Source organism: Centropristis striata, chromosome 22, assembly GCF_030273125.1.
Source record: "Centropristis striata isolate RG_2023a ecotype Rhode Island chromosome 22, C.striata_1.0, whole genome shotgun sequence".
In the NCBI taxonomy this organism is placed as follows: Eukaryota; Metazoa; Chordata; class Actinopteri; order Perciformes; family Serranidae; genus Centropristis; species Centropristis striata.
This window is the reverse complement of record NC_081538.1, coordinates 15,863,442-15,873,823: the sequence shown is the minus strand read 5'-3', so window position 1 is coordinate 15,873,823 and position 10,382 is coordinate 15,863,442. Positions and strand designations below refer to the sequence as shown.

Below are 10,382 nucleotides of genomic sequence, written 5' to 3'. Positions count from 1 at the left end.
ACAAGCTCTGCAGAGAAAAAGAAAAGGGAGGGTGAACAGAGAGAACCAAAAGGAAAAAAACACAACAACCAAGACAAACTAAACTGAACCATAACAAAAACAACAGATAATGTAATTATTCTGGGCCATACAGGTCATTTAACATCACACCACTCTTCAGACTGAAGTCTGTAAATGTGAAGTGACAGCTGCCTTAGCTGGTCTGGTTCTGCAAAGTGTAAAAAAACCCACTTGTGGTTTCACAGGATTTTTTTTGCCGGTTGCAGTGACTTCCTGAAGACTTATCATCACCAGAATATCAGCAGAGAAGAAAGCTAAATCACATTAAACCTGTTTATGGAGTACATTTTTTAGGATTTTATAATGAAAAGTGCATTAAGCCTGCAATCCACCGAAAATTATAGTAGGGGGTGCTAAATTTGGCTGCAAAAAAAATCTGCCCATTCATTTCAGTGCAAAATTTTAAAACTTCTCACTTGATTTATTACCTCAGAAATTTCTTTCAGGACAACAATATGGTCTCAATCGCTAGTTAAAAATGGTCTTCAAGACAATTTGATGTCAATAGTTCTAATAATGGCCCAGTTTAGAAGATAATAGAAGATAAAGAATCGTATGATTTGGGGTGTTTCTAGCTTTGATTGACAGGTCACTGACAAGGCGGAACTCGAGGCTTCCAACGGGCAGTCCACAAACCAATGGGTGACGTCACGGTGACTACGTCCATTATTTATATACAGTCTATGGATACAACTATACCAGACTTAAACAATAGTGAAGTTGTTGCAAGATACTGTTAAAGCCAAAACTGACTACTGCAGCAAGCCCTTTTACACTCACTGCATAGTTAAGGTGTTTTCCCTCTACATTATATTAGACCAGAGAGTGAACTCTACTCCAGTGACCAACAGGTGGAGAAATGGGTATCAAGAGGAATAAATCTTAAATAAAATACGGTGTCTGACATGATAAGATCTGATCAGAGCACACAGGATCACACAGAGAGAGAGAGAGAGAGAGAAAGAAAGAAAGAAAGAAAGAAAGAAAGAAAGGTTTAATTGAGATTAAGACCCACTTGTTTGGAGGAAACTTTTTACGCACATCATAATCAGAATATGCAGAAAACCTGCAAAAAGCCGGAAGCATAGCAGCAAAAATAATGCATCACAAAAAATTCTGTTAAAAATCAGTTAAAAATGACCAAGCTTCACAGGCTTAACACATCTAAAGGATTTCTGCTGCAGATAACACTAAAGAAAGATATAGTGGATAATGCTTTTAACATAGCAAACAGGAAATTCTCCGAAGCAGAAGCACACTCAAGTTGATGCTCAGATACCACATACACACATACCATGTCTGAATGCCTGAATACCTGTGGGGTGGACATGGAGGTGGTGCCAAGTTCTAAGTATCTAGGTGTATACCTGGATAATAAGTTGGACTGGTCCCTAAACACAGACGCTCTCTACAAAAAGGGGCAGAGCCGCCTCTTTTTCTTCTTGAAGCTCAGATCTCTGGACATGTGTAGTAAGATGCTGCAGATTTTTTATCAGTCTGTGGTGGTAGTGTATTGTTTTATGCTGCAGTCTGCTGGGAAGTCAGGTTGGACACACTGGAGGAGGTGGTGGAGAGATGACCTGTCAACATGTTCCAGGCCGTCCTGAAATACCCGGATCATCCTCTACACAAAACCTTTATGGACCAAAAAAACAGCAGTGGACGGCTGCTCTCTCTCTGTTACAGGATGGAGAGATACAAAAGATCCTTCTCTCCTACAGCCATCAGACTGTCTCATTCTAACAGAGTTACCAGACTAACTGAATTTACCCTCGGGGATAAATAAAGTAATTTTGATTTGATTTGATTGATGACTCTCTGAGGAACAGTACTGACTGCTAAAAGGTGTACTCTTCTTACTTTCAAAGGAAAATAACATGCATTTTAATTATGAGGGAAACTAGGCAGCTGAACATAATGTCAGTGGCTTGTGCTGTATATTGACTCACTCTTTTGGAGTGCAGTCCATGTCCTCCTGGATCCTCACTCTGGTCACATCTCTGAGGTTAGAACCTGACAACACTGCATGGTTTCTGCCGTAGAATGACACAACACTGGGAGCTATGGAGGAGATCTGTGGTTTCTGAGAGAAAAGCAAACAAACATCTTTAATTTTAAACCATGATCTTTTACGGACATTTTCATCTCTCTTGAATGTGAATGAGTGAAAGTGTGAGGTTTAGAGAAAGAATCTGTGTGACAAGAGTTTCAGACTCACTGAAAAGTTCATCATTGACTCCATTTTTTGGCAAACGCCGTCCTGCAGGAGAAAGTGAGGAGAAGGCTTAAAGCAAGTTTACATGACAATCACTGAACAAGTAATATTAACAGCTGATTCAGGACCTGTTACAGCTAACATTAGCAAAGCTCAAAAACTGGAACAGTGGTAAGGGTCCATTCCAACAACAACAATGCAATTGCATTTACATGTTGTATGTGCTTAATATATTCAGAAATAGAAACTAACACACATATTGTTTGATGAGCAGTTAGCTTATGCCTAGCCACGACATAAGCTAACTCCTGCCTAGTCATGCATCAACAAGCATGACTACAGCTCCGCAGTTTGCGTTGAAAGACCAGTTGATGATTTTTTTGTTTTTGTGGAGGGCAGTACAGAGAGAGTCCTCCAAAGTATTACACAGCAGACAAGACTAGACAGGAGGAGAGAAGCAGGAAAAATAGGGGAGAGAGAGGGAAAGAAACGTGCGACTGCCTCCGTTGAGATCCAGATAGAAAGAGATCATAGGCATTGGTATTACATAATTTCCTGTGTCACTTCTTGTGTGTATTTTCGTGATAAAAGGAAGTTTGGAGAGCAGACATACTCATTGACTATTCCTCCTGGTGAAAGATCCCGTAATGTGTGACCCCCTATAGCCTGTCAGTCAAGTAAAGTGAAAACCACAACGACTTCAAGACTCCTGATTAGAAAACACACTCAGTCTAAAGTGTGGTTGTATTTTACATTTAAAGATTGTTGATGGAAAATTATTTCAGTGTGTGTTTCAATACTTTAAACTTAAATGTTAAACTATCATTACTAGGTGGTTCGAGTGTCTCTTCACAAACATCTCCAATGAATGCCGTGTGTTGCACTGATGTTAAAATAAAGCACTTGGAAACATGAAGAAAAAAACATGCGTAATAATTACATTCCCCAATCCTTGATTTGCCCAGGAACAGCCGTTAGAGCTCCAGCCACATCCAGCCTTGATACACTGCCGACACCTGAAGAGAAAACAAAAGTTATCAGCTATTGTTATTGTTCACACTCAAATTATGAATGTGTAGAACTGTATATGATTCCTGATGATGAATTCCACTGAACGAGATCTGAGCTTGAGCTAACAGCAAGCATTTTTATTTGTACCGTTCCACCCTGATACGCAATAAATAAACCTTGGTAAAAGATAAAGAATGGGGCTTTTCAGGTACAATGGCTTTTCTCTCAAATACTGTGAACAGATGTGAAAAGACAAGGTTAAATTATGAATATTTCCTATAGAACTATAAGACAGTGGACTTACAGGACTGAGGATGGCGGTCCCCTTATGTCAGAGCAGTTGGAAAGCTTCAGATCTTCCGACAATGTTGTTTCCAGTCTAATTTTAACTGTGACACCCAGGCCTGTTAAGTGGAAATAATACAGTGAATGAGTCTTTAGGATTTTCAGCAACACATTTTTATGTGATGCAACAATATATAATATGGGTTAAAAAAGATTTGTCAAGTGGCGACAAAGCGATTGATAATTAGGTATTTTATTCACCTAATTCTTATGTTTATCAAAGGTCACTGACCTTCAGCAGGAAGTGTGCTACTTGAAAGGGTGCAGCTGCATCGTGGGAACTGTGGACGGCTTTCAGTGCTACAAGGCTTAGTGGCAGTGGATGAGAATTGACAGGCAAAGTTATCCAGCGCCTTCTGGCCGCCAGTCAGGTGTGTCTGGATGTTAAGCGTGATCTGAGAAAGGATATGAGTGTTCAAAAAAAGAAACAAGTGACAGTTGTAACTGATTATAGCTGAAGGCTTGTATGTAATCTTTACCTGTCCAGTGTCTTCCTTCACAACACTGTAGGAAACCATTTTCTGTTGGGAATCATCAGGAATGGAAATCCAGTCTGAATCTGGGCACTCGTCTTCAAATATGCACCTAGGAAGAGAAATATATATGCTACCCAAGTTTGTGATTGTTCGTAGGTGTCAGCAGCAGATGTTGTTTCTCCTACCTTCTTTTAGAGCTGCACCAGACGCAGTATGGGTCCTGTGCAGACCAGCAGTCCTGCACACTGGTGTATGTGCTGCACTTTGACACAGGAACACGCATCATCTAGAGCACAAACATAGCAACACTATAAAATACAGCATATGAATGACAGTGGTAAAAAAAAAAAAAGGTTTCAAAATCTTGCAGCATTTACAGGTGCAATTCACCTACCTGGTTTTGAAATGGCATGTACACATGTTTAAGATCCACTTGATCCAGGTGCATTTTGGGAAACAGCTGGCGGTCGTCACTGGCCCTGTAGAGCACCCTGGGACAGGTGGTCTCATAGTTCTTGTCCACAGCAAGCTGATGACAAGAATAAAGCTTTGTTGTGTTATGTTTCTAGGTGTAAGGCAAAGCTGAATACATACCTAGACACAAGGAGCTTCTTCTTATTAGGGCCCAAGCACTACTGTTATACTGTGGATTTTTTCTTATTCCTCTTCCGGACGCAATTTCGTCCCGCTACTAGTCCTACAACTTGAAGAGTTGCAGGACAAATTGTATATCAAAATGTGCGGTTTGATCGGGATCGGTGTGCTATTACTTTTCTCTACGGAATACGAAAAACTGCCCAAAATTTTGCATCGAAATGAATGGGACGGCTGAAAAAAATGAGCGAAAAAGAACAATAATTGGAGATTTTTAAACGTATACTTCTCCGTCATAATTTCACCTAGAGACCATTCGAACCTTAAACAGTAGACACAAGTCTTGTGTATCGGTATATCAATCCACGTTTCGATAGGTCATATAGTTTTTTATCAATCCCTGTTCAATGACCATGATCATTTTTGGAGAAATTCTGAGATGTGAATTGCACGGAATGTTCGTGTCACAGTGTGTGACATCATCGCCAGAGTGTAGTGGGAGAGAAAAAATTGTTTTGAAAAAATAAATTTGAAAACTGCGCTCCAGGCTGCAAATTCCACTCTACAGAAATAATTTATACATAGAAACGTAGGAAAATTTGTCTTCTCCCTCACAATCCTCTGTTAAAGCTGTCAGAGTTATAGTTTGGGCATAGGACGCACAGATGATCCACCAACACGCACCAACAGCCTCATTGACTCCCATATTAAAAACGCAGGAAGATTTCTGAAAAAGGGAGATGTAACAGTTTTTTTTAGATCACTCTAACAACGCTATTTTTTCATTTTTCTTAAAAAAAACCAAACATATGTAGACGTTCAGGAAGAACTCAGGGCGCTCAAAGTGAAGTCGGATCAATGATAGGTTTTATGGTTTTGCCAAAAATGCTTTCTGTTTGAGGCCAGATATTCCAGTCTTTCCACCTCTGTTCCGGCACATTCATCAGTTGGTGGCAGTTAATTCTGTTGATTGCTCTGCTCTGATTGCCTTTGAACTTTGCTCTGATTGCCTTTGATCTTTGCTGTGATTACAGTTACAGATACACGCACACACACATGCGTGCACACTCCTCTAGATACACATGCTTCAAACACACGCACACACACGCACACACGCGCACGCGCGCACGCACACACACACACACACACACACACACACACACACACAGGTAACGTGATGTGATTTTAATTACACACACACACACACACACAGGTTGCTTGAAAAGGAATGCTGGTTGTAGGTGTGCTCCTTGTATATTATATGGTATTTTAACATTACTAGTATAAATTGTTTGAAATCTCTGAAGAATCTCATCATAGTCTACACACACCGGCAGTAGCCCCCGTGGCCCTTTCAGAATTTCCCCAGAGGAAATTTTCTAGTTTTAAACTGTTGTATGAGCCATATTCATTTTGTATTATTTCATGTAATTTTGCTCCATGCCACTGGGGGGCTGTGTTTGCTGTGTGGACCATTCGGAGTGCACTGGCCGGATGTCTAAACTTAAATTCTCTGTATTAGCAACCAGTACTAGACTTTGTTTAGGACTTAGTCAGTACAACTGTCAAACTGTTTTTTATCATTTCCCAAACAAAAAATACTTTCTGCCTGTGCGAAAATCATTCAGCTCATGAAATGTAACCACTAACACTTCTCAAAATAACTGCTTATTTCCTGTCAGATCAATTTTTTCTGTGTGGCTTTGGTGTCACTGTGGTCAAGTCACTGTCTATCATCTCAACAACTACAGAAAGCAGTTGTTGGCAATAAAGTATTTAAGGCTCAGGGTAAAACCAAAAAAACAATATCAAAAACATAAAATATTGACTGTACGCTTTCATTGAACTTTTAAAGCTGAAGTAAGCAGAGACTGGAAAGGCAAAAATGATAGAATTTGAAATAGAAAATTTCGTCTGGGGAAATTCTGAAAGGGCCACGGGGGCTACTGCCGGTGTCTGTACACTATGCTGAGATTCTTCAGAGATTTCAAACAATTTATACTAGTAATGTTATGATGCTATATTATATACAAGGAGCACATCTACAACAAGCATTCCTTTTTATACAGCAACCTATGCCCTTTAACCTCAAAATGTGTGTGTGTGTGTGTGTGTGTGTGCGTGTATCTGTAACAGCAGCCAGAGGTGGACAGACTGGAATTTCTGAGCTTCCCGGTGGCACACACTGGTAGAGCGCGTACCATTAAGGCTGAGTCCTTCCTGCGGCGGACCCGGGTTCGAATACAGCCTGAGGTCTCTTTGCCACATGTCCTCCCCCTTTCTAGCCATGACTTTCAATAAAGCAAAAATGCCCCAAAAAAGCATTTTTGGCAAAACCATAATACCTATCATTGATCCGACTACACTTTGAGCGTCCTCAGTTCTTCCTGAACAGCTACATATGTTTTTTGAGAAGAAAAATGAAGAAATAGCTTTGTAAGAGCGATCTGAAAAACGGTTAAATATGCTTTTCTACAGAAATCTTCCTGCGTTTGTAATATGGGAGCCAATGAGACTGTTGGTTCGTGTTGGTGTCGCATCTGTACGTCCTACGCCCACACTATAACTCTGACAGCTTTTTTTCCCCGGCTTTTTTTACAAAGTCACCTAAATGATGAATGACCATGGATGAATAAAGAGAACTGGATACAGTGATGGAGGCGGGGCCATGTTCACTATGCCGCATGAAGCCAAAAAGGTTTCACTTTTGTGCATAAAATTACCCGGATCTTCTGTGGCTCTCCTGCATTCGGAGCCCATAGAGTTTGTGCACAAGAGCTCTCTGCTAACTTTAATGGGGATGCAGAAAAAATGAGGCTCTTCCTTACATTCGAAATGTTATCAGACTGAGTGGATCAAATTGTGATATTGAAAGGATTACCTACATTATAAGGCCTACATGCATTTGGATTATAGGCTACTTGTTAAATTAACTGCTAATTCACGTCTGTTGCTGATTGCTGATCAGACTGATATTGATATAATATTTAATACTTGATCAAAACATCACATACTGAAGTAAACTCTTTCTGTTTAGGCAATGGAAGGAAATAAAAAAGCCTGTCATTTTCAACTTAGATGAGTGCTATGAGTTGGATATTATTTTTGCAGGCTCCAAGAAGCTGATTTCAGACTGAAAATAAATGATGGTTCCTAAATAAAATTCTCACAGAGGCATCTAAACATGTCTGACTTTAATTATCTGTATAATACCATAAGAAAAGTTATTTGTAACTTAATTCGCCTACTTTGTTTACTATTAACAACTCTGACTCTAAAAAGGTTGGACACCGTCCAAAATGTAAAATTAAAAAGAATGTGATCATTTCAATTGACAATAGATTTAATGTTCAAACTAATAAACTTTGTTTATGTAAATATACATATATTCTGAATTTTTGTGCAGTCTGTTTTTATTTACACTTCAGCTCCACAGGGTTTTGGAATCTGTATTGTTACAATGAGAACAAAACGTGTCATTTATATTTTCCCCCTAATGAGGAGTGGAACGTATTAACTTTTGATACACACCTTAATGAGCTGCCCATCTCCTGTCCCAATGAAGAAAACCATCCAGGCTTTGTGTCTCACTGCCAGCACAGAGGTCATGTAGCTCTGTCTGAAGAGGACTGTCTTCGGCTTCAGAGTCTTTGGCTGAGAGACACAAAAAGAATCCCATATGATTTTTGTATTTTTGTTGAAAGCACATAATAATGAAGTGATCAGTCATTTGTAAATTCATAATGACCACACATCAACATCTGATCACTGAAAATATTCAAAGTACAGCATAATGACCCACCACAGGTTTGGTCTTGCCAGGGCAGATACGGCAGAAGTCAGGATCTCCATCAGTGGCTCCAGTGAGATCTGGGCTGATGTCAAACAGTAGCAGCTCAGTGTTGGTTGGTCCTCCATCCACACTGAACACTCCACTCCAGAGCACCGGTGGTCCTCCTGGGATCACAGAGGAGGAGATGAGTCTGCTGCCTCCACCACCATCAGAGATACTGAGGGTCGCACCCCGCAGCGATGCGAGGGTCTGAGTTTTACTGTCTCTGCCCTGGAGCCAGATGAGACGGACTTTGTTGCTCTTGTCGCTGGAGGGCACGTTGGACAAAAGATAAATGATTGAATTGAGCTGAAATCCATCCACAAACTCCACACTGCCTATACTTGTGATTTTAGGTTTTGGGGAATAGCCAACAGCGGAAAATATTCCTCCTGACTGTTTGTTATTGGTACTATGAATGCTAACCTCATCTGGGTCAGGACAGCTGGTCTTAGTGGACATGTCTTTGCGTCGCTCTGTGGCAGCCAGGATGTAAGTCTCGGTATTTGTGACCCGCTCCACATTGACCAGGAGGCCGACGGACGAGATGTTGTGCCAAGGGGATCCCACCGGGGTGTGCTCCCTGTACTGCACATTTGAAATGTTGTTGAGGTCTAGCACCTCGCAGTAACCACACTCGATCACACCGCAGCTGATCACAGTTTTATTCTCAACAAACGGCAATAATATGTTGACGTGGAAAGTTGCGTTCCCCTTGTCCTTCTCAGAAACCCGGGAAAAACGCGCAGTATTTGTCTGATAACTACCAGTCAAGATCCCTCTCTGGGTGTGACTGTGGACCAGCGTCAGGTCGTGGCTCAGCTGGTACAGCGTCTCCTCTGTGGCGACGTAAACCGTGTTGTTGGCGACCGTGAAGAGGCGGATGTCTCCATCAAAAGTGAAGGCTCCATTCTCCTCCAGGCACCGAGCCGGTGCTCCCCAGAGGACAAGAAGCAGAGCAGGCAGCAGCATCTTGTTCACGCTCACACACTGACGGTCTGCATGGCACTCTGCTCCTCTCCACAGTGCCACTAGTCGTGCGTAAAAGCGCAGTGCGCCTCTACTGAAAAGAGAAGTGACAGAAGTGGGAGGGAGCGCGTCCAGCGAAACAGAAAACTAAGACACCGTAATTGTTTATGAGATGTGATGATTTTTGCAACATTATGTTTTCACTCAGCTGCATTTGTCCAACTTTAACCACGTTTTCAAACCAGTATACAGTTTAAATCTAACAAGAGAACTTCTGCAGCAGTGCATGAAAGCGTTTGATACATTTTTAACACTTTAAATCATAATACCCACTTCACGAAGAATCAAAACAGACTCTCAGGAAGTTAACACCGTGTTCTGATTTACCCGCTTTATAGTCAATCTGCAAAAAGATCGTTCCCCACCAACATGACAGGGTCACTGAGTGATCTGCAATACACATGTAGTGCTTATCAAACATCTACAAGTCATTTAACAGCCTCCGTTTCAGCAGAGGGAGACAACATACTACATATTGAGAGTCGGTTTCAGCCTTATCGGGTAACCAGCACTTCAAACTGCAATATACAACTTACAATACAGCAATCAGACATATATTTATGCAGGTCATATACATAAAAATGGATAACATGCATACAACTTTATTAGCTTCACTTGTATTATTTGTTACATTTACAACTACAAAGATCTTTGCAATTCCAGTGTGCCTTCCTGCATGAGCACCTTGCACCACAGCCACTTACAGCCACACCTCACCAGTTCTCTGCAGGCTTTGGACCGATCGGTGGAACGCTTCACACAGGAAGCCAGACCTGGCTGTCTCCATCCAATGTCCACCTCCATCCTTCTGGACTGGTGG

At 41.2% G+C, this 10,382-nt stretch overlaps 1 protein-coding gene across 1 annotated transcript; it reads right to left on the bottom strand.

The window, feature by feature from the left end:
- Positions 1 to 1,990: 1,990 nt before the first annotated feature.
- Positions 1,991 to 10,366, bottom strand: LOC131961098 (plexin-C1-like). The gene is made up of 11 exons (XM_059326368.1): positions 10,275 to 10,366; positions 8,504 to 9,596; positions 8,233 to 8,355; positions 4,502 to 4,636; positions 4,293 to 4,393; positions 4,111 to 4,216; positions 3,864 to 4,026; positions 3,591 to 3,690; positions 3,216 to 3,291; positions 2,279 to 2,320; positions 1,991 to 2,143 (listed from the first exon to the last, which is right to left on the bottom strand). Exons 1-11 carry the CDS (start codon positions 10,364 to 10,366, stop codon positions 2,006 to 2,008), a joined length of 2,169 nt encoding a protein of 722 aa, XP_059182351.1. The 3' UTR covers positions 1,991 to 2,005.
- Between the last annotated feature and the right edge of the window lie 16 nt (positions 10,367 to 10,382).

Excerpts from the sequence above, each read along its gene's own strand:
- LOC131961098 (XM_059326368.1), bottom strand. The coding sequence starts at position 10,366 with ATGGAGGTGGACATTGGATGGAGACAGCCAGGTCTGGCTTCCTGTGTG. Across the intron at positions 8,356-8,503 it reads CTGGCAAGACCAAACCTGTG|CCAAAGACTCTGAAGCCGAA; the intron begins GTGGGTCATTAT and ends TGTGTCTCTCAG. Across the intron at positions 4,217-4,292 it reads TGGTGCAGCTCTAAAAGAAG|GTGCATATTTGAAGACGAGT; the intron begins GTAGGAGAAACA and ends TTCTCTTCCTAG.